At 36.1% G+C, this 22710-nt stretch overlaps 4 protein-coding genes and 1 long non-coding RNA gene across 13 annotated transcripts in view; 2 read left to right on the top strand and 3 right to left on the bottom strand.

The window, feature by feature from the left end:
* Positions 1-265: 265 nt before the first annotated feature.
* On the bottom strand, positions 266-10381 carry LOC107269209 (ubiquitin carboxyl-terminal hydrolase 47). Of its 3 annotated transcripts, XM_015742804.2 has the most exons (17): positions 10293-10381; positions 9171-9241; positions 7512-7706; positions 7146-7437; positions 6810-6881; positions 6241-6419; positions 5979-6153; positions 5798-5919; positions 5516-5709; positions 5227-5441; positions 4939-5162; positions 4307-4853; positions 3877-4239; positions 3312-3812; positions 2977-3233; positions 2343-2881; positions 266-2259 (listed from the first exon to the last, which is right to left on the bottom strand). In XM_015742804.2, exons 3-17 carry the CDS (start codon positions 7701-7703, stop codon positions 2109-2111), a joined length of 4023 nt encoding a protein of 1340 aa, XP_015598290.1. In that variant the 5' UTR covers positions 7704-7706; positions 9171-9241; positions 10293-10381; the 3' UTR covers positions 266-2108. The 3 variants fall into 3 exon arrangements, with proteins under 3 accessions (XP_015598290.1, XP_024942209.1, XP_015598291.1); XM_025086441.1 differs by lacking the exon at positions 6810-6881; XM_015742805.2 differs by lacking the exons at positions 9171-9241; positions 10293-10381 and adding an exon at positions 8158-8328.
* A 146-nt stretch (positions 10382-10527) lies between these two features.
* LOC107269211 (E3 ubiquitin-protein ligase RFWD3-like) lies at positions 10528-13212 on the top strand. 2 transcript variants are annotated; one of them, XM_015742808.2, is made up of 3 exons: positions 10528-10960; positions 11147-11272; positions 11332-13212. In XM_015742808.2, the coding sequence occupies exons 1-3, from the start codon at positions 10942-10944 to the stop codon at positions 12789-12791; spliced, it is 1605 nt and encodes a 534-aa protein (XP_015598294.1). In that variant the 5' UTR covers positions 10528-10941; the 3' UTR covers positions 12792-13212. The 2 variants fall into 2 exon arrangements, with proteins under 2 accessions (XP_015598294.1, XP_015598293.1); XM_015742807.2 differs by having other exon boundaries at positions 11138-11272.
* A 110-nt stretch (positions 13213-13322) lies between these two features.
* On the bottom strand, positions 13323-18629 carry LOC107269217 (ubiquitin-conjugating enzyme E2-22 kDa). Of its 2 annotated transcripts, none has more exons than XM_025086450.1 (5): positions 18490-18629; positions 16376-16528; positions 16102-16184; positions 15871-16034; positions 13323-15733 (listed from the first exon to the last, which is right to left on the bottom strand). In XM_025086450.1, the coding sequence occupies exons 1-5, from the start codon at positions 18529-18531 to the stop codon at positions 15597-15599; spliced, it is 579 nt and encodes a 192-aa protein (XP_024942218.1). In that variant the 5' UTR covers positions 18532-18629; the 3' UTR covers positions 13323-15596. The 2 variants fall into 2 exon arrangements, with proteins under 2 accessions (XP_024942218.1, XP_015598306.1); XM_015742820.2 differs by lacking the exon at positions 18490-18629 and adding an exon at positions 17934-18422.
* The window catches only part of LOC107269214 (ribose-phosphate pyrophosphokinase 1), a 10003-nt gene continuing 4266 nt past the window's right edge, over positions 16974-22710 (top strand). Inside the window, exons 1-4 of one of the 5 annotated variants that reach the window (XM_015742813.2) lie at positions 16974-17124; positions 18770-18977; positions 19766-19958; positions 21776-21850. In XM_015742813.2, coding sequence (XP_015598299.1) covers positions 17052-17124; positions 18770-18977; positions 19766-19958; positions 21776-21850 — 549 coding nt within the window. In that variant the 5' untranslated portion in view covers positions 16974-17051. Of the gene's footprint in view, positions 17125-18754; positions 18978-19765; positions 19959-21775; positions 21851-22710 lie in introns of those variants that run through there. The other 4 variants (XM_025086447.1, XM_025086444.1, XM_025086445.1 and 1 more) reach the window with 4 other exon arrangements.
* On the bottom strand, positions 20761-21397 carry LOC107269224. The gene is made up of 2 exons (XR_003060093.1): positions 21235-21397; positions 20761-21160 (listed from the first exon to the last, which is right to left on the bottom strand). It is a non-coding gene; the product is annotated as an uncharacterized LOC107269224 (long non-coding RNA).

The raw sequence follows: 22710 nt of genomic DNA, 5'->3' as shown, positions 1-22710 counted from the left end.
GGTCGTTTTACTTCATTTCGGCATGAATACCTCTCGATGCCGCTTTTAAAAATGGACGTTTTACACGGGTGTCCCGACGTGGGTCAGAAACGATCCTTCGTCGCTTTCCTTTTAGTTTAACATAGTTTGGCAACACCGAAGAATCGAACTACTGACGAATATAATGGATTAATGTAAATAATAAGGAAAAGTCTCTGCGTTATTAATCCTTCTCGTTGGTATTAATTGTAAAGTGGTGAAGTAAAATGTTTTTACGAAGACCGCATAAACATATATTTTTTTATTCTCTGACGTCCATTATAAATCCTGATTTGTCATAATCGACGTGACGGCAATCCCTGGCAAGCTTACGGATGTGAATAATGCGAATGAATGTAAAATGTAAAAATAAAAAGAAAACTTTACAGGTCAATCACACACGCCGTATTAAAGAGTATTTCAGTCACTCTATTATTCCGTTGTTAATAATTATAAATATAATTTTTTTTCATAACTACAGTGTATGATACAGAGCTAGAGGAGATTTGGTAGATTAAAAGACAGGAGCGAAAGAGTCCTAAAAGATAAAGTTTTCTGCTTGTTTCTTTTTTGTTGTGGCTCAATGGCGCATTAGAGCTTTTTTTTTTAACTTTTATCGTATCAAGCGAACCTGTACTCCTGTAATCCTAGGTTGGGTAATGGGATAACAAGGATGGGATTTAGGATAGGAAACTTATCCACAAAAAGGATAAAAACACGATTACGATACACCTTTCCTTGTGCTCGTTGCTATCTTCGCTAGCGAATAACGCGAATCCTTTTTTTTCTAGCAGTTATTCTGACACAACAATAATTGAACAATCGTGTGGTAAAGCCTAGTTCGGATAGTTTTAATAGATTTAAGGAAATGAGACGCGGCAAGTGCGAAGACGACAACAACAAGCTGTAGTGGAAGTGCAATTTTTTTATAGGTACAAATTTACATGAAGAAATCTCAAAATTTATTACCCGAACACGAAATAGCATTTTTTGCAATAAAGCGGACAAAGTAAAATAATTTGTTCTACTTGGGGGGCACGTTCTGAAATTCACGACCAAAACTGCAAGCCTGTAGTGTCTTACTCTATTCTACGTAGGTAAACAGAAACACAACATACTCGTGTACTGACAAGTGAATTTCGGAACGTATGCATACTTATACTTTTTTTTCCTTCACGGATCCGAGCTAGGCTTCAATTTTCGGATAACAAATACGCAATAAATATAACCTAACTCTAATCTATTAATCGTGAGGACATTTTGAAAGACGGCACGAGAACATGTGTAAGTCGATTGCACAAAATAATGCAGCAATCGATTATTTGCAACCGTAGTAAAAGGATTTCTTCGAAACCGTGCTCGCGCAGAAACAATTTTTTTTTTGAATTTTCAATTGTGGAAATAGATTGCACGAAGATGACGGGCTATCCCAATACGCACGCCCGTTCGATAATCAAATAAGAAGTGATTTTTGATAACGACGACTCTTCGACATTAATCCTCAGAGAAGTCAAAGCATTGAGATTGAGAGCGAAAGAGAAATTAAACATGGAATAGCAAAGAAATGCCAAGCTAAGTTGCTGGTAAATGCAAGAGATTTCTTCGGAATAGGATCGCACGTGCAATATTAAAAATTATAACGAGTTCCTTAACCTCTAATACTCAGATATTTAATTATAGCTCAAAACTCTTAGAGATTCCATTTCATTCCTTGAGTATCTTAGGCTATTTAGAACTTGATTCAGATGAATGCAATATAGCTAAGGGATACCCGAGCACGCTATCTTGTATCTTTGAAACACTCACATAAAAGAACAATCAAATTTTAATGCAAAAACCAAGAACAACACCATTATAGGACCTACATTGTCAGTGAGAGGATTAATAATCGAAGGGCCGATTAGGTATACATGGACTTTGTGTATAATGTGTATGCATGTCATCTTCAACAAACTGACCCATTTTCATCTTTTTTAATAACATACCCAGTCCAGGCACCGAAAATACCTAATTCTCTTCAAACACGTTAGTTATTACCTAACTTAGCGCTGCAACTGCTTGTCAGCGAATGCACTATTGTTGTTGGGGGATCATTTGTTGTCCAGATATATCTTGAGCGCCCTTTCCCGTCGCGGGCTGTAACTCGATGTGGAGGAAAGAGACATTAAACGAAAACTCTCCTTGCTGGCAATTTCCTTGAGTTCTTCTGCGTTTAGATTTTTCTGTTCTTCTCTGTTATCCCTGTGTTACATATAATTAAAGTTACGCAACATCATTATTGAAATAAATATAATTCCTAATAAAAGTAGTCTCGTCATACTAACCTGTAGAATACAACTGAACCATCTTCTAAACTATGTGGCCAAGCGTCAATGCCTGTAGTTTGGTAGTTCCAATCGAGGTCATTTTGCACCCTGAGTACAGAAATTTCACAGGGGAAGGTACCCTTACCATGTGCCACCTCTATAAATTGTTCTGGTATTTCCGATATCGACGACAGCTTTTCTTTAAGCTCCTCAATTGAGTTTCCGTTCAGCACTATCTCTTGGAAAGGGCCTAATTGCATTTTCGATGGTGACCATCTTCTGACAAAGATGAGCATTTGTTCAGGGTCCGTGACAACTTCCTTGTCAGGCAATTCTTGCACTATCAATTCTAATTGGCAAGAATAGCGAGGGACATCGAATTTCTCTAAATCTGTAAGGACCCTTGCAGCTGTTTTGTAGTTCTTCTTTCTAAGTCGACAGCGCTCGTATGGTATATCAAGGTCGCACTTTCTTTTTATTTCAGCTAAAATTTCTCTTTTTGTCTGTGCAACTGTTGCACCCCTCGATGCGATGTATTCGCAGAGGAATTTATAAGGCTGTCAAATTAACAAAATTCGAGTGAATTAATATTAAAGCCCACAGCATTGATCAACCATAATAACATATAAGAGTACTTAATAAATCAACAAACCTCTGTAGCGTTCAGAAGTAGTTGATACAACCTGACTTTGCATTCGCCACTTCGTAAAGCTCGTCCAAGTTTCAGAGTTAATTTGTCTCCATGATCGAAGGTAAGAATCTGCTCTGTTAGATAATGACATTCTGCCTCTCCGATTTCAGTGAGTTGCCGATAAACTTTGAAATACTCCATCGGCACTCCTACGTATGGTTCCAAATGTTCCTTAAGAGTGCTTAGTTGCATTCGTCTATCGACTGAGACTTTTAACACTGCAACAAAATTATAGTCAACACTTACGAAATGATGTTATGTTTTAGGTATCGAAACTAGTCTTAATAGATACTTACTCTTCTGATTATTCTCTGTGTAAGGAACAGCCTTGAAGTAGTATTCTGAATCAGACTCGAACTCGCTACGCCAAGTGTCAATTTGATTCTGACTATATGGAAGCCGCTCGTAAGTCTGTACATTATGAAAATCATCGACTGACGCTAATACACAGTCATCCTCCTCAGGGGCATCACCAACAAGCGTTCTGTCGCTATCGCTTAGACTACTATCCTCACTGTTACTCTGTTCTGGTGTAAACCAGTCCTCGGTTTCGACTAACTGAGGACTAGAATTTCTTACTGACGTGTCCTCATTACTTGGACCTATTTTCGGCTGCTTATTGTTACATTTCAAATTCGTATCCTTGTGTGGCTCGTTAATGGACAACTTTGACGGACCGTTGGTAACAGGTTTTTCTTCCTCCCTTTCTTTTTCCTTCTCTTTTTCGTTCTCTTTTTCTTTTTCCTTTTCCTTCTGTCTATCCTCCAAGGAAGGTATATTCAACTCGTACAATATTTCTAAAATAAATAATACATCAGCATACCTGATCGATGTACTTAAACGTACATGTAAAATATATACCTTTGCTAGTATCAGGCAACTGGATGTGTAAGAAATATATATGTTCTCCGTTTGCTATGATCTTATTTAATACGGATTCATGATATGGTTTTGTAGGGTCTGGATCTATCATAGTAGATACATAAATTTTATCTGAATTAATTAAACGTTCTGTCTGAAGTTGATTGTCATCATTTTCCAATGGTTTGCTTCCTGAGAATCTTTGGTAGACCAGCTTCATCTGCTTTGGATCCATGTTCAAGATTTTTCCTAATTGCTGCTTGAACTCCTTTACAGTTTGCGTCGTTAACCCTCGCACATTAATGGGGCCATCAACTATTTCCTTCTTAAGCACATCCACAACGAATACTTTGAGAGCAATCCCTGAAGCAATGAAATACCGTAGTAGTAACTGAAGGTATGTAGAAAAAAATAATTAATGTTCACTCACCACCAGGTAGGTAAGTCTCGAATTTCTGATCCTTCTTCCGTATTTCGAGAAGCAAATCAAAACGATTATCACCTCTCCATATCTCGCTAATAGTTTCGAGTTCTTTTCCTTCAAAGCTGCACTCGATGAGATCACTACGACGATCATAACTAACGAGCCTACACTGATCTAGATTTACTACACCTTCCAATCCGAATTTTCGGTATGCTTTTTCGGTCGTTCCAGCCCACGTCTCATCATGCAGCACGTATAGCTTCATGTCCAAAAGTTTATCTTCTGTTGGATGATGGCAGTAGACTTTAAACTTACACATGGATATCTGCTTCTCGCGATTCTTCCTGTCATTCTCTTCACTCTCCTTCATCTTTTTCAAAAGATCCTGAATATGTGCTGGAAAATCTTGTACCTGCATGGGCAACGTATTTCGAGCTGGATCGATTTGTCTGTACATCAGCATATAAGCGTTTGTGCTACTACTGTATGCTCCACTGTAATAAGCCCTGGTTGGACCCCCGCCATAAGTTTTCTGTATGTCATCGTGGGTTATCTGTAATTTGGAAATTAGGATTTAATGATAAAATTATAAAACAGTTGATATTACAAAAAAGAGTTAAGATCAATGTAATATTTACTCTCGAAACACTCTGATCGTTGAAGCAGAACCATTCTTGTGTCTTCAGATCTTTAATATATGCATAGTAATGGCCACCACTAGCGCTACCACTGTGGATCATTATGGAAAATAGCTCATACTGATAAGGACCTTTTCCCACTGCACGATTTCCACGATTTTTCTCATTTTCATGATTGTGCACACTGCAGTTAGATGTTGACGGTGTGTTACTCACGTCGATACCTGATATATGAACATTATTTACGAGTCGTTGTAATATGGGGATATTGATTTAATCATTAATTACCTTCATCATCGTCCTGATCGTGATTGTTAGAATAATTACTATTGGACATACTATTGTCACAAGGTGGACATTCGTCGTCCAATGTTCCACTATCTGTGGTCGAACTGTCATCGCACTTAACGCCCAATCCTACGTCCTCTTCCCCACCTGGAGACTCTTGATTCGATGCTGATGCAATAAATGAATTTAAATTCAGGATATCCGGAAAGGTTACTCTGTATGAAAAAGCTTGTCAGTATTCAAATTACAAAATAAGCGTAAATTAAATTAACGCTATGCGCTCGCTTACTTGTCATTTAGCTTGATTCTATGAAAGGTGTTGTAATCGAAGTCAAAGCGTTTAAGATGTAGGGTAAGGAGATAAGGAAATTTAGTAAATTTCAATCCTTTATGGGCGTCGCACTTTTTGTTACATTTCTCACAATGATATTGATTGTTTCCATCAAGAGTCTCGGGTTGTACGAATGCTCTAAGGGCCTCTTCCTGTGATCGCGTTATAATTCACTGATTTTACAATCGCTATAAATTATTTCTGAACTTTACCCAGTAATTTTAATGAACTGCCACTTACCACACTGTTGTACGCTACGTTGCTGCCATAAGGTCTGACAGGCAACGGGATATCCAGGAACGTATCTTCTCTTGACTTTTCTGTGCTGCATTCCAAGCACTTAACGTAATCAATCATCTTCCCTAAGTGAGTTAATATACGTTAAAAGATTGACCAGTCTATAAAAAATTCATCTTACTACCTTCATAGAGTCTATTTATCAGGTCGGCTTGTTCGGTGTTCTTGAACTTTTGTTCCAAAGCGTCGAACATGACTCTACAAAGTTCCTGAATATCGTGCTGCTGCCAAGCTTCAGTGGAGTCCCATCCGAAACTCTTTGTCAGTGATGTCGTCTCTACTGCTGATTTCATTGATGTCTGTTGACAGTTTACAAACACACGACGAATTTCAATAATGGGGGCGGCCATTTTTTTTGTAAATTCTATTATGGCGAAAAATCAAACCTGTAGATTTAGGAATAACTTTTGCAATTGGTAAGGGATACTTTTGGCCTCATCCTTCTCAGAGCCGTCGACGAATTCCCAGTTATACAGGGCGTTTCTGAATTCGGGTGTCATGTAGAGAGCTTGGAGGAGACTGTTCAGGTAGCACGTCATAGCTTGATTCACAAGTCCCACGTATCCTTAAAATTAGACATTGCTTCTTGAATTAGTGAACGATATCACGAGTACAATGAATAAAATTGTGCATGAATCTCCGAAAGATACAAAGACACGAAACACTAAGGAGAATATTTAAATGATATCAAAGATGAAAAATGTGAGTGTTAAGATTTGGATGAAGCATGTAAAAGCTAGCAAGGCATACAACACTATTTCGATTTGTCTGATTCAATCAAAATTCTCGTCCAACATAATGTAACATCACCACGGCCCAAAGCCATTTCTCGAGAAAACGTTTCAATGACAAGGAAAGAGAAAAGATATAACGAAGCGCGATAGACGGATTGATAACTCTACTTGCGATATACACTTAAGAGTCTATTAATCATGCAACGATATAGTAAACATACTAATATGGGCAATTGCATTCCGAAGTTTCATCTTGATGATATCTTGATTATTACATTCCGCTCTTCTACGCCCTAAAAGAACAATAAAAAATCAAAATTATCAAATGAAAAATTATAGTTTGAATGTTAGGTATGGCGTTGCTGATTATGGAGACTTATTGATAGCGGTGACTATTAGCTAGCATGCCTTTTTATGAAAGCAAATCAAATTAACGCTAGACACTCAGTGAAAGAACTATTCTCAACGAAATAATAAATAATTAACATACTCAACTGAGAGACTAAAAAATTGGTCAGACAAAATTTATTTCCCTATGATTAAACTTTACTACTTACTGGTCTCTGACTTTACGGTACTTTCAGAAGTGAACGAATCAGGCCACTCCTGAATTGATGGCTGTGGAGGAGGTACTGGCGCAGAGTTATAACTTCCGGTAGACAAATCATACAAAGTAGGACTTGCTGATGTACCCAGAACAAGTTCATCTTCAGAGTCTGCTGTTGTTGTTGTTGTACGTCTAGGTGGAAGGCCTTCGAGGTCAGCCACTATTATCGTGTATCTTGTATCGGCTGCGAAATCCAGGCCAGCCTCCATCATCGTTTTGTTCTTCATTTCGTTTAATAGGATCTAATAAGCAGAGCAACGTGAATTAAAATGAACAAGAATATCTATAATTTAAAATTAATGCAACTAATACTAACCACTTTGCTTCTTGAGGTTTGGAGCACCAATTCAAAGGTATCAGGATCATAAGAATAGTGACCCGCCACATGTTTGAAGATTTCTGTGACTGTTGTAGATGGACGTATCGGAACAGTTGTCTTTGGCTGTGAACCGCGACTTAAATCGCGAATTACGCAGTCAACGCTATCATCACCAGCTACACAAACCATGTTCTGTAATAACATTAAAAAAATATGAAAAATGTATCGACTGCGGAACACTTCCTACTCATATAATAGCAACCAATAAATCTTTATGTCAGAAGGATAAATCTGCGAGACTCGACCGAGTCAATTCATGCTAGAGTAATAAATGGTTATGTAGCTGAACAAGAGTGCAGTTTGATAACTGTGGCAAATCAGTAACTTGTATTATATACAACTGTAATAAAATCGTATACGTTAATATTGAGAAACTGTACGTCGTTGTCCTTTAGTTACAGAACAGTTGAGAGGAACACATCTTAGCTAAGACATGTATTTTTTACGTCTATTTCTATACGCGATACATTGTACGGGTCGCGCATAGCACCGGTACCAACTGTCTCACAAGATTTTTACACCAAAACACCTTGCGACTCTTTTAGAAAAAGATTATATATTCTTTGATTAAAATAATGCATACTGTATCAGATTCTTGGTAAAAATGTCCCTTGAAGAGATTTTACTGAACGATACTCTTGGATTTAAAGAAACGCCGTCTTTCGGATTAAATATAGAAATAAGGAAGGAGTGAGAGTGATCAAAATTGGAAGGTGAACATCACACCGAGACACATCACTAAAAAATCACAGTTGTTGATGGAGCCTGAAGAAATGATCTCTGGAGCGTTGTGAATATAAGTAACAACGTACAATCTGTGCAAGCGATTAGAAAAACTTATTAGCAGTTTTCAGGCAGTTGAAATTTGGCAATAAGCCATGGTGAAGGTAGAAAATGAGTGAGATCTACGCAATGAAGCGGGATGCCGCTCTGCACGGCACGACACACTGCGGAAAGCATATAGAGCCTGTGGTTATATTTAGCCAGTCTAAACCAAGACATGGAAAATGGCTCTCTTCTCTCTGAGATCACATCCCTTCTCTTCTTCTAGACATTATGCGACGATTCGCCCTGACGTATATATTCTTATATCGGTGGAGCGTTTATATTGTTACTAGAAATACTTCCACGACGATTAGCAACAGGTACTGGATCTACATGTATACTTACTAGTCCCACAAGGTCCTCCTGGAATACTGATTATTTTTAAATGTTAGCCCCTTTAAGAAATACGCGAATTAGTCTCTGTATAAATAACGTGATGAGTCTGTATATGATTATTGAACATGAGTTTTTTAATAATACGTAGTATCTTTTTATACCTATTACATGATCTGAATTCAGATTTATCTGAAATCTTGATGAATATAGTAGCTGAGAAGCTTCCTAGATATCTTATAAAGGTGCAAATGATCCATTTTATCAAAATTGTTATCACATAATGATTTCAACTGACACAATATACTTGCTATTATACTAAAATGTTATGCTATGTATGGATCATGACTGATAATACTAAATGAAAATTTTGTTATCATTACCATATTTTAGAAACTTAGGGTAGCATTTATAGAATTTTAAGTGTTTCATAATTACCTAATAATTTCTTCTGTTATTTGTATATCTTTTGGCTTGACAAAGGTTGATCAATTAAACCCAACTGGTATCTGAAAAACAAAATATTGATAAAAATTCTTATATTTGAAATAGATAGGAGATAATAAATCATATGAAATGCATTGAAGTATTATACCAATATATATATATAATAAATATTTTATATCATTTCAAAAGTCTCATAGCACTTAGAAAGAAAATACATATCATTGAAATGTATACCCTACAGTCATTGACGGTTTGTTTACCTAATAGCGAAATATTAAAATAAAACTATATCCTAAATTAGTCGTTATACTATGTATGTTAAAATGCATATTGTGAATATGTATACCACATATATGAAAATTTAGTAAAAAGGAATTAGCAAAGGATATGCTCCTGTAATATTGCTCATTTAAATTACAAATAATTAATATTGGTAAGTTGAAAAGAGGATCCCCTGAATAAATTGATATTCTACATCATTGATACTTCGTATATAAAAAATACTAATGGAATTATCAAAATAATAATAAATGTCATAACACCATGAAAGATCAAACTTTGTCCTTACCAAAGTACATATTATCATCTCTCAAAAGTGGACTGCATGGAATATTATTAAACCTTTCCCCCAAGTATTAAAGATACATAAACTGGATGCAATGGCTTGCTTTATTTAGTCAAAAAGCAATTCAAACACATGAATGAAACCTGAGGCCATACCACTCAGAGGATTGGAATGCGTTTCTGTGCCAGAAAAGGCAGGTTGCAAAGAGTCTTTGAAGCGCATCAAATACTCAGATACCTCTCGAAGGAAATTATTGATAAAAGGTAATGTTCTTAATGTCAAAGTTAAATATGGAATGACATTAAATAATGCTGATACGTTTTAAATGTTCAGAAAACATTTTGTTCGCAGATGTTTATGAAAAATCGGTGAAATGGCTGGCCGACTAGCGACGTCAGAATTTGCGAATCGCACGGCCGACTAGTCTCTACATAGAGGGATGAAAACTTGTGCGATATTCTAATAAAATCTCAGGGGATGATAGCTTGAAAAAATGGCTTAGTTTTCTGTAATAGATAACATTTTTATGGTGTCTAATGTTCGCTTACCGAATTCACTGACACATGTGTAACAATCACTTTACGCCATATTTCTCGTACGGCGCTCCTGCATCCAGGATAGCCAACTACAAAAATTTTCGCCGTTTTGTAACTGGTTTTACGCTTTTGGAAGCATAAAATAAAATACTAGACCACATATTTATTTTGTTATGCATTGTCTTATTTGAGAGAAAACAATAAGGAATGCGTGGAAAGTCCTGTGGATATATTGCTGAAAGATAAAGCATTTGGAATGATATTTTTAATTCATCGAAAACGGTAATACAAAAAAAAATATAAAGTAAATTTGAAATTAGACTGTCTAGATTCACGGCATCTTGTTTTCCCTTCATCTGCCTCGTGTGACTGAAAATTGGAGGCAGCGAGAAAAGAGAATAATACAGCATTATTTCGATTCTTGCTTTGTGTCGTTTGATCTAATATTGAAAATAGGATGTTTAAAAAATTTTGAAATAAATCCTCTCTTTTCAATAAAGTGAAATTTTCATTGTAACGTCAGAAACATCTTAAGAAAAGTAAAAATTAAGTTATTAAGAAGTTTTGATTGACAAATTTTTGAACAAGTCACTCACCTCATAATATTGATGTAATGAGGAAGCGTGCTTCTTTATTCATGTTTTTACAGAAACCATAAACAATGGAAAACATGGATTACAGTAAGTCTTTCTATTTTTCTTTAAACAGTCAATCTCAATGAACTGCTATTTGTATTTCATATTTGTTATTGAAATGGTTATTAAAATTTGTTAACACTATAGTGAAAGTTTAAAGTATATTTTTGTATTTACATGAAATTAAATATTTTAACCTACAAAAATGCCTCATGTATCTAGTTGTTTTAGATGACAATGAAGATGTTATAGACGAACAATGGGGACAACACAATGCAGATCCTGTAAATGATAATGTTAGTGACAATGAAGATAATGATTCTAATCCTGATGAAGCAGATGAAGGTCCAGAGAGGGGTAAGAAAATTTAACTGATTTTACTTTTTACAATTTACAATAGCAGTTTTCTTTTGCAGCTAAAAAACTTAAGGAGGAAGTAGTAGAAGAGATTGACTCTGGTCAGGCATGTCCTATATGCATGGATGTATGGAGTAATGGAGGAGAACATCGTTTATGTTGTTTACGCTGTGGTCATTTGTTTGGGCATAGTTGCATTTTACGCTGGTTGAAACAGGGCTGTACCTCTGGGACTCGCCGATGTCCACAGTGTAATCGAAAAGCTGCTATAAAAGATATTCGTGTATTATATGCTAAAAAATTATCAGCAGTCGATACCACAGAACTGGATAATTTGAAAACAGACTTGAACAATGTTACAGCAGAAAGAAATCGGCTTCAAATGGAACTGAGCAGGTTTAATCTGAGACAAAGCTTATATGATTCTCAATTAAAAAGCTTGAAAAGTCGAATTGCTGAGTTAGAAACTCAACAAACTGATTTAAATATACAATTAAAACAAGGATCGTCAAGAACATCAACAAGAAAGTTTCACTTGGAGCGCACATTAGATATTTGCAAGGAGAGCGAATGTCGCGTATTGGATTATAATGAATGGTTGAATTGTCTAGTAGTATCACAAAAATCTGCGAACTCCGTGTTTCCTGGTTACGGTGTAAAAAAAATTGACACCGAAAACTTTCAACCGCTGCAATTCATATTTCTACACTCACAACAAATAAGAGATGTTGCATTTCATTCCGTGCAGAAAGAAATACTCCTTAGCGTCGGTTTTGATAAATGCGCCAAGATAACAGATATACAAAATAATGTAGTGGTTCATACTTATCACACGGAATCCCAACTCTGGAGCTGCTGTTGGTCAGGAAACAGTTCGAACATTTTTATGGTGGGTGCACAAAATGGAACAATTACGAAGTTCGATACAAGACAAACCGGTAGTCCTGTAGAAATTGTTGAAAGTCCTAGAGACAGAACGCCCGTTGTTTCTTTAGCATCTATTCCGAGTTGTTCCCGTAGAACAGCATGTAGTGGCGGTTTCATAGCATGCCGATTGAATTCCTGTTATGGATACGAATACCGAGATGCGAAATACGAACATAAACAAATACATATTCAAGGTCCATTCATGTCTGTTCGTTACGATGAAAAGAACCATCATATTTTAATATCCTGTCGACCTAATGCAACGATTCCACATGCAAGACACGTTGTATGCACCATTCAAGCTGGAACCGAGAATGAAATTGCGTGCAATGTTATTTACGATTTTAATGGGGGTAGTTCGCAACAACTCCTCTCACGTCCCTGTCACGTTAACATTGATGACGATACTTATGTAGCAGCTCATCAAGAATCCACGAAGAGCATACCTTTATGGAGTGTATCCAAGGGAACCCAAGACTACAGCATTCCAGTCTCTGATCCAATAGTAGATCTCTGTTCCTTTGAAATTAAGCATAATATTTTTTTGGCAACTCTCGCCAAGAAAAAGCTTCGCATTTATAATTACGGATAAATATTCAGAGAAATTTAAAAGAAAAGAATTGTATACAAGTTTGAAAGTTTCTTATTACCTTACTGCTCCTTGGAGTGGAAATGAATGCATTTATTGTATGCACTTCGTATCCCTAGTTATGTAACGACTGATGTCTAAAAAGTTGTACAGCAATGCATTGCATAACTTAACATAAAGATTTATAAGTTTTACATGTTAAATACGCTGTACTTTTTGTACATATATCATCTCATGGATGTCTATAGCATGTCTGCAGGATATTGAGCTTTTATATAAAACATTTGGAGTATGCACTGTATGATTCAAAATATACACAAATATCTATTTAAGGAGACAGTGCGAATGAAATTATTCACGATGAAAATAAAATTACTTTATTAAGTGTACTAAGTCGAATAAAATCCTGGTGGTTATTTTTTACTAACAGATCAATCATTAATTAAGAATTAATTCCTATGAAAGTCAATTGGCTATTTCACACATAGTATAGAGGATAAGGAATGTTCATTATTACGACATGAAAAGCTAACATTGAAAAAGAATCGTTTATTAATATTCTCGAGATATTATTTTACATTAATTAAACCTTCAAACTGCATACGGATCCTAATCTTTGTCTGAAAAAGAGCTGCATCTCAGCATTCCATATTACGAGATAAAGTTTATCATTTTCATCCGTATTGCAAGTCCTACGTGGTGTGTCGGATCATATTATAGTGTGCCATCAGCAGAAATATCATTTATGAATTAAACTCCTTGAATAATATTCCATTCGATGCCATCGCAGATGAACACGAATTAGATTTATTTAGTTATTTGAACCATTCGTTATTTCTGCTGAATGCAACAATTCTCTTTCACTTAATGACACATCAACAACACAGCCTCCGTATAAATTACTAGAAATGCAAAAGGTGTCTTCAAGATACCTAAGAGAAAGATTTCACATCCAAGATTCCCTTCGCACACTTATGACAAAGTCGATTCTTAAGAGAGTTCTACTTTGCATAAAAAGATCACTTGCAAAATTGGTTTTCCTATTAATTCATTAAATATTAATCACCCAGAGTAAATATTTATATAGTTCATATTTAAATTATCAATAAAAATCACTTAAAATCCATTATGTAATTACTCGATCAAAGTCAAATTTCATCAATATAATTGTAAAGTGAGATCGTATTTTACATTACAATCATGTATCGAATCAGTACTCGCTTGAAGCCTATATAATACCAAGCTTTTTGGAGATGTTTATAAAGAAACGTGATTCGTGGTATGAAATCTTCCAAGGGTAACGGTAGTTCACTTCGTGAAATGTACGTATTCGAAGGCCAGGTTGTATTTAGTTTACATGAACAATAGCAATGGGTAAATGCAACTTATTTCCTGAGCCTGGAATGTAATCCACTAGCTTCGAACACGAAAGGTGTTGTGTTTAAGGAAATAAAGAGAGAGTAGGAGAAAGATACAAATGCGCATCTGTGTAACGATAAACAGGTGTAGCTCATCGGACATTATAAACCCAACACCGAAAATGTACAAAATTTAAATATTAACAATATAATGTTAAAGAGTACGTTTTGTTTTTTCTTTTTACAAGTGTGATTTACTACTAATTGAATTGTCATCTATTTTAGTAATGTACATTCCTTTAGTTCTAATCAAATGAGAGTTCCTCGATGGCTTACAGGTGGAGGGTATGTAAGAAAGAAACTAAAGAAATTAAATTAAAATTTTAATATAACTAGACTATCGACGGAATTGCATTAAAAAAAAATGAATTAATTTTCTCAAATAATCAGCGCTAGAAATAATCATTTTTAAAAGAAAGGAATTAAAGAAATTAGATTAAAATTTTCGTATAACTATAGACTATCGACGGATTTGCATCGAAAAAGAATGAATTGATTTCCTCAAATAATCATTTTTGAGACAACAATATTATATTGAGAATTCGTATTTCCTAGAAGATTGGAAATATGGAAGCGTAAGTATTCGCAATATGGATAAAATTCAAGCGCATGTATTTCACAGCTTCTACTTGAGACTAGGGCTGAAACTCTTCGCAACTTTGTTAATTCTTTTCTAAATGATTCGTTAGAATGACTGTATACTGATCGCCATGATCTTCCATATACTTTGTTCCGATAGGATTATAGGAATTAGGTAAAATTGTGATAACAGAATCTAATCATCGTTCTGTATTTGCCAACAGGCGGCTAGATGAGCTTCGATGAATTAAATAACTTTAATTTGATTTTATCAAACTCATCATCCTAAAAAGCTGTATTTCACAGAGTAATACCAACAAGATGATCAGGTAGATCCACGCGATAGTCCCGTAGGTATGAGAGATCATACAAATACACTTAAAATCGTGCTTCTTCACGCGTATGAAAATGCTTGAAGCGCACCATGTGTTCAAAAAAGCTCTTCCCCAGGTATAGTTATCGTATACCTACTAGTCGAATTTTAGCTTAAACACTTTTTATTAATTATCGTTTCTCATGCCTATTTTACAAGTTAAATGAACCACTATGCCGGTCGGGGAGCTCGGGAATGAATTCGCTTCAATAATTTACCGCATCGTTGGAATATTGTCGTAGTTACGGATCGTAGTGATTTTTGCTGTTTTTTTCATCGTATAGAAGCAACCGTAACATGGCGTTTTTCGCGTGTGATGTTCGTATATGGGATATTTGTTAATGAGAGAGGATCATGGGGATTCAGGATGGATCATGGATGATGGTTTTGCGTTGCGACGGGTGGATATGAGACGAGTCAAGATCTATCCAGTTATCACTAACTGAAGAGTTGCTCAGTGGCACGTTCCAAGTCCCAGTTGTATGAGGAAAGAGCAACTCTTGCATTGTGTTCCTCGACTCCCATATCCGTTAATCTTCTTATCTTGTCATCTAATTCAGGCATCTTTGCCGGTCCTAGAAATGCAAAAAATTCAAATACACTGTGGTGGTAATAGTATCTCTTATTTGTACTTTGTAAACTTCCAGGCTAATCTCGTGAACGCGAAGCCTTCTAGAGACTTTATATAGAAATAGTGCACACGTGTACGTACCGCCGGCGTATACGGACGTCCAGTGCTTGGCAGTTTGTCGAAACATATCGGGCTGTTCCTTGTACTGTTTAGCTACCACCGCGTCCTGGGGGTCATCGGGCTCGGCAGCAGAAAGGAGAGCTTGTAGAGAGAGTAGAACCGTACGGAGCGTCATCGCCGCCGCCCTTGAATATCGTAAGGAGTGATATTAATTGAGTCAGTTTATTGTGTAATAAGATTAGAAATACGTACCACTGGTCCTTCAATATGTCCAAGCAAATGGCACCTGTTACAGATGATATGTTGGGGTGCCATATTTTTGTTATGAAACGTACCTGGGGAAAAAACATTGAGTTCAGATGACGTGACTACTTGTGTCTAGATTGCTCTGGAGCGCATGGGCTTCTTATTATTATCAACAAGATATGTATATTGTTCTTGTGAATGGACTTTTTATAATATTAGAGTAGCAATGTTTTTCACACGGATGAAATACAACAAAATTATTAACTTACAAAGTGCTTACTTTAGGAGGGTTGAAAGGGTACGTCTCGGGTACTTTAATCTCGAGAACGAAATTTCCTCCTTCGTATGGCGTGTCCGGTGGCCCGGCGATTTCTCCCTTAAGCTCGGTGAAGCTATCATTTACCAATTCAACCTTAATCGCACACTTTGCAACCTATAATGACAAAGTTACGAAGTAATTAGTTGGTTTTGATTGTAATATACGCGCATATTTTGGTATGGAGACATTTTTTTCTTTCACGATAGGATAAACAAATGATAGACGATTGACGCGCGTAATCGTAGTTCTGTTGGAAATTTAAAATGTTGCTTTGTAGTCATTTTATTATTTTGATGCTTGTTTACTAGTTATTTTTCTTTGTGCAATTTACGTGATAAATTAAACTTTTCTCTCGTGACGATAATGTCTCTAATAAATAATAAAATTGCTAAACCATGTTTCCTTTTATCAGACGCGTTTCTTCCCCCCAGCAAATTTTAACTATTAAAATTATTAAGCAAGAACTGGAAATCGATTTAACCTCTGACATCCATGGATGATAACAAAATGGTTGAAATGCTCAACAACAATAATTCACAATAATTCTTATACGTAGTATTTGTACAAACTGTGACTATTCAACTGCTTGTGACAGAATTTGAGCATCCTTTTTGATAGGAATAAAAAAATAAAAGAAATGGACCCAACAAATTCCAAGGCTAATGGAGCTACCAAACTGTCACCTAAAGAAAAGACATGCAAAGAAAATGGTAAGTAACGAATGTAATCGTTGAGAAATACTTTTCAGCATCTTTTGAAATATTCATTCCACATACACTTTCATTACATATAAATCTAAATACTCATTTAAATTTAGTAAAAGTTTGGTTGTGACTCAGAAGAAATTTGTGACATACGAATATAAATATACTCCGTCATAAGGAATGAAGTAACTTTATTGTCAAAATGACTAAGTCATGAAGATTCATGTTTACAATATAGGCATCAATCTGCTGCATATAACATAATGTTAATTCTTCACCTATTGTTAACATATGTGGTACAAGCTTATTGCATACTTTTAAAGTGATTCTGGAATCGTAAAAAAAACTCTTTGTTCTAAAAGTTTCTTTTATAGAATTAATACTTACAGTTTGATAAAGAATAAAAGCATTTATGAAAGCTTTCACTAAGCACAGTGTAGAAGAGATCAGAGTAGATTTAATGATCAGATGTTGTTGTACATTGGTTTTTAAAATTAGGTCTCAAACTAGCCTCTTTTCGTTGTTTTTCAACGCAAAAGCTGTTATCATCTTTGGAGTCGAGCAAGTAGCTAAAGAGGGCACAGGGTGACAGTTGCGGCATTCGTACAACAGGTGATTGGAAACATTTCGCAATATAATTCATAACGCGTTAAGTGGTACATAAAAGTTTCTCGCAGAAAACGCGTGTTTTCCTGTCGGAAAAACACATTGCGTAATACGAAAAACGGTGTGTTAAAGAGATAAAATTGTCCAGAAAGGAGTGAAGAAAGGGCGTGAGTACTTAATGCCGCAAAGTGAACTGTCGTTGAACTCACCTCCTCGCTCTTTATAACCTCTTTGAATTCCCGTTGAATTCGCTGCGCCGCGATATTCGCCATGGCTTCCGAATTGGCAAAACGGTCAGCACACTGTCATCGTCATTCGAATAAATTAACGAGGCTCTTCACAAGAGCGTCGGCTGACCGCGCGTGCCTTGATGACGGTTGTGATTCCAAAAGAGTCTCCTTTTGGATTCCTCAGTGAAATCTGGTAACACCGCGGCCTCCGTAACCCCGTGCTGCTTCTTATACAAAATCAGCGCTCACGCTCACGTCCAATTTATCATTCAATCACCGCCGGCGCCACATTGATGGGAAAAGTTGACTGTCACCCGCTCTTCCACTCACTCTTTGAATTTTGTCTGAATTCACGTCGCAACTATTCTCAGCGCCATATTCGAATAACTGTATATAAATCACGTGCTCCATGAACAAAAATAATGGAAATTTGATGAATTTTCGATAAAATCAAAAGTTATGAACCAAATTTTATGAATTACTAAGTAATGGATTATATTTTTCATGGATCTTAAACATTCTAATCACTACTTACCAACCTCTCGAGATATATTTTCTCATTCTGTAACATGCTCATAGAAAGATTACAGTTTCTAATGGAAATGATGCCGAAATTACTTTCGCAATGTGCAATATCCCACAATGCACGTTTCTACTCTTGTTTTCTTCTTACTAAAAAATTAAAAAATTGTTCCTCCGATAAGAAACGCGTTTCGCGGTTCCGTGGGCGGAGCATTGGAATTCACGTGATATCCGCCTCTCAAAACGTAATCCCATTGGTCGAATTGAGTCTCGCTCGGTGGTTTCGGTTTTAGTGATGCCCGTCTCGCAGCCAGTGCGTGCCAAGAGTTTGTTACGCGCAAACTTGGAGAGATCTTGTGGCGGTTTATTGCAAAGCAGAATGCCGAACATCAAAGTCTTCAGCGGTACCTCGCATCCCGATCTGGCGCAGCGAATTGTCGACAGGCTCGGTATTGACATCGGCAAAGTTGTCACCAAGAAATTCAGCAACCTCGAAACATGGTAATCTTTCTACGTAACGCTACGACCACGCACGTTATTGTCAAGTCTGTCCTGCTATAATCAATCCTAACCATATATCACGTGGAAACGCAAATAATCCTCATTCATATATCCGATTTTAGTAGAATATTGAGACCTTTTCATTGAATTCTTTTCGACATTTTGTTTATTCTGACATCACTCAGGACCGACAGATAAACCCTTCGCGCAAGGCCGGTCCTTACCACGTCCCAACCTTGCCGCGTCGTTTAATTTTATCGACATATCAATTCATTAAGTTTAAAAAAAATCATTTTCTTCTCATTCTTGTTTTAAACACAAAAGTTATGAATATATATTTTCATGAATTTTACTTCAGAATGATTACGAGAAAACTTAACACGGCTATATATTATATACATGTTTTAGATATATATATCAGTATGAGAACTGTATTCTTTTCAATTATTTCGAATAATATTCGAGCATTAAGTACTTAGCGACTATTAAGCAGATTCGTCGTTCATATACAACGGCAAATTATGTATCTAAGATGCCAGTGTGTACCCATGTAGTCCTATTAGAGTATTAGAACCTTTCAATATAGTGTTATTATAACGACCTTGTATATGATTATGAGGCAGCATTTTCTACTCTGGCAATTTATTTTACCCATGGATAATTCTTTCAATGATTATTATTGATGGATATAATTTAATTCTAATGCCTGTTTTACAATTTCTTATTCCTGTTACTTATTTCACCTTTCTCGCATGCCACTAAAACCTTCTGTTTATCCATATCTGCAGCGTGGAAATTGGAGAGTCTGTTCGAGGAGAAGATGTATACATTATACAAAGTGGAAGTGGAGAAGTGAACGACAATCTGATGGAGCTACTAATTATGATCAACGCCTGTAAGATAGCATCTGCATCACGTGTCACTGCAGTCATTCCTTGTTTTCCTTATGCCAGGCAGGACAAGAAGGACAAGGTAGGGGATGTGAGGAAGCATTATCTATACCTTATTTTGCTATCTATTTATGTTCTATCGACGTGCCAGCATATATTGCCTTAACCACTCAGAGATAGATAGACCACAATCTTCTGTTGTAACAGTTTCTTTTGCTGAAAGCGTCGCACTTGATTACTATGATCTAAACATATTGCTTGTTGCAGTAGCACAAAATTCTATTCAGCATAACCAGACTAACTATTTGCAGTATCTTTGACAATCTTTAACTCGTTTACCTATTTTTAGTGTCTTGTCTATGTGGTGGAGGTTACGACTTTCCATTTTTTTTTTGTAATTTCGAAGGCACGGTCGATAAACTGCTGTAAAATAGCTAAAACTGTAGCAAATTCTACTTTTCATTCAATATCTCAGTAGTCACGCGTACCTACATATGACAATAAACATATACGTCAGTTTTGAAGCATTGAGCACCACTAACTATAATCGATGTGATATTCAGCTCTTATCACGGCCGATAAACCGTCTTGTCGCTGACATTTTTTTTCATCGAATTCTAACTCCGTTTCTTTGTCCCACTATATGCTTAGATTTGACAAACGATCATTAATCGTATTTTAAGATGAACGACATATTTGTACAATTGAATTGCATATACTTATAGACATTTATTAGCAATGCCAAGGAATTTTCTTTGATGTAGATCCAAAGGCTTAGAACTAGCAAAACTTTCATTGCAAGCTTGCAAAGTTGAAGCTGAGAACAGGAATGAGTATTAAATTACTGTTAGCACTTGCATCTGTGAGCAACATTCCATTTACAATTTTAATATATATATATATATGTGCAATTTTATGTTTTTCTAGTCTATGTCTTATTGTTAGTATAAAATTATTCGTACTTGATTGTTGTTACATAATGCAATGATGAAGTATGCTTATAAACCAAATTTAACATAAGGTACAACACTATGCGTAAATTTTGAGCAACGCGTTATATCGTTCAACATAATTGGGTTTCACGTGCCTTCGAATAAATTGTGTAGTATGTCCCAATTCAAGCAAACCAGTAAAATCTAAGAGTCCAATACCAATGCTCTCTAAGTAGACAAGGTTACGCGCAGATATTCAGCCACAACCTGTGCGACCACTTTTGTGTAGGTTGTCCTTCCCCACCTCCACAACCAGTCAGGTAGTACGAAGTCCTTCATTATAATTTCCTCTTTTCAGAGTCTGTACAGTAAAATCTATTCTTTGAATATACCCTTCGATAACTTCACTTTCTACCTTAAGTCCAAGCTACTTACAATTGTCCCTTTAGTTACATAGCAACGTGAAAATCTGTGAAAGTCTCTTTTTGACGAAGGTTTATCCACAAGGGATTTCCGTTCTACAGAAACAAAGAAAAAGTTGAGGCGAACTGTGCAACACCGCAAACTACTTCATCAGCTCCTTAGTCCATAGAATCTTTCTTGCTGGAATTTACATCAGTTTAAGTGTATTTTATTCTATTCCAAGTGCACGGTATCGCAAGCGACACCATTATCTCGTACGATTTGAGTAAACATCGTGCGCAAATGGGATTTCAAATCAGTTTCTCTGAATTTTGTAATTTTAATAAAAATACATATCACGTTTTATTTTGCGCACTTTGTCACTCTACGGATTATTTCTCATCCAGAGTCTCTCAAAGATTTAATAATTTCAATAAAATGTGTTCCAGAACCTTGAATTATGCAAAGATGCTAGTATTTCAAATCCTATTATATTAAATTGAGCATTATTTCTTGACAAGGAGCAGATACCTTGTAGATAAGATGTAAAGTTTTTTTTGTGGTATCTTCACAGGGAGGTCATGGTGGGGACAAATCAAACTCCACTATGACTCGCTTCGTCATGAAGTCGAACGACTGGAAGTTCACGGTAACTTGTTGCGGTTGATTTTCCGCACTTTTCACATTTCCATAGCTTTGCAACCATCCGAGGGGTGTAACGTAATAATGTTGGGAAAGGAGAATTCACAGGCCCGTCATCACGTAAAAAACAAGTGCTTGTATCTTTTTCAGCTTGTCATTGAAGACTGCACTGTGCGCCATTACATTACTAAGCATATCAGGAGGGAAAGAAAAATACCGAGAAGATAAAAAGAGAGAAAATGACTAGAAAATGATCAATCACTAAAGGCCTCTCCTCGATGGATATCATTAATTATCATTAATATTACAATTTGAATCGAAGAAATACACAAGTTAACATAATGTATCAACATTTCCAAATCCCATCTGGTGTCATTTGTACGTATAACAGAAATTAATCGTTATTGTGACAAAGAAAAATCTCACTTGTATATATGAAAGTTCATTTTAATGATTTATTTGACAAGTACTAAAACCATAACATTATTAAATACGCGTAATACTTGGCGGATACACGTGTATCATCTTATTTTAAATTGTTAGCTATCATCATGATCCGCACATACACCAATCACAGAGGAGAGAAGCCGTAAAAGCAGAACATTTTTTATGAATGGCAGAAAGCTTGCGTTACGTCGATTATATATAAATGGGTCGCTTAATCGCAATACGCTTGTTTGCACCAAGGTTTTACACCTGGTCTTCATATCGCAAAGTAACACAACATAACTGGCTATTAACGGTGACAACATTCACTTTGAGATCCAAGTGGAAAGGAATTGCTAGTTGGCTGTTACTAACTTGATTCAGCTGTCTTGGCAGATATAATCGCTCTCTCTTTCTCTCTCTCTCTCTCTCTCTCTCTCT

This window comes from Cephus cinctus, unplaced genomic scaffold, assembly GCF_000341935.2.
Source record: "Cephus cinctus unplaced genomic scaffold, Ccin1 Ccin1_scaffold0617, whole genome shotgun sequence".
Classification (NCBI taxonomy): domain Eukaryota; kingdom Metazoa; phylum Arthropoda; class Insecta; order Hymenoptera; family Cephidae; genus Cephus; species Cephus cinctus.
Note: the sequence above shows the minus strand (reverse complement) of the source record. Positions and strands in the feature narration are given on the sequence as shown.

Coding starts and splice junctions, on each gene's coding strand:
- LOC107269211 (XM_015742807.2), top strand. Junction 11,273..11,331: donor AGATGAAGGTCCAGAGAGGG/GTAAGAAAATTT, acceptor TTTCTTTTGCAG/CTAAAAAACTTAAGGAGGAA.
- LOC107269217 (XM_015742820.2), bottom strand. CDS start 17,996: ATGGCGAATATCGCGGCGCAGCGAATTCAACGGGAATTCAAAGAGGTT. Junction 16,529..17,933: donor AGGTTATAAAGAGCGAGGAG/GTGAGTTCAACG, acceptor TTGTCATTATAG/GTTGCAAAGTGTGCGATTAA. Junction 15,734..15,870: donor GACGTCCGTATACGCCGGCG/GTACGTACACGT, acceptor TTGCATTTCTAG/GACCGGCAAAGATGCCTGAA.
- LOC107269209 (XM_015742804.2), bottom strand. CDS start 7,703: ATGGTTTGTGTAGCTGGTGATGATAGCGTTGACTGCGTAATTCGCGAT. Junction 6,420..6,809: donor GAATGCAATTGCCCATATTA/GTATGTTTACTA, acceptor TCTAATTTTAAG/GATACGTGGGACTTGTGAAT. Junction 2,260..2,342: donor GGTTCAGTTGTATTCTACAG/GTTAGTATGACG, acceptor TATGTAACACAG/GGATAACAGAGAAGAACAGA.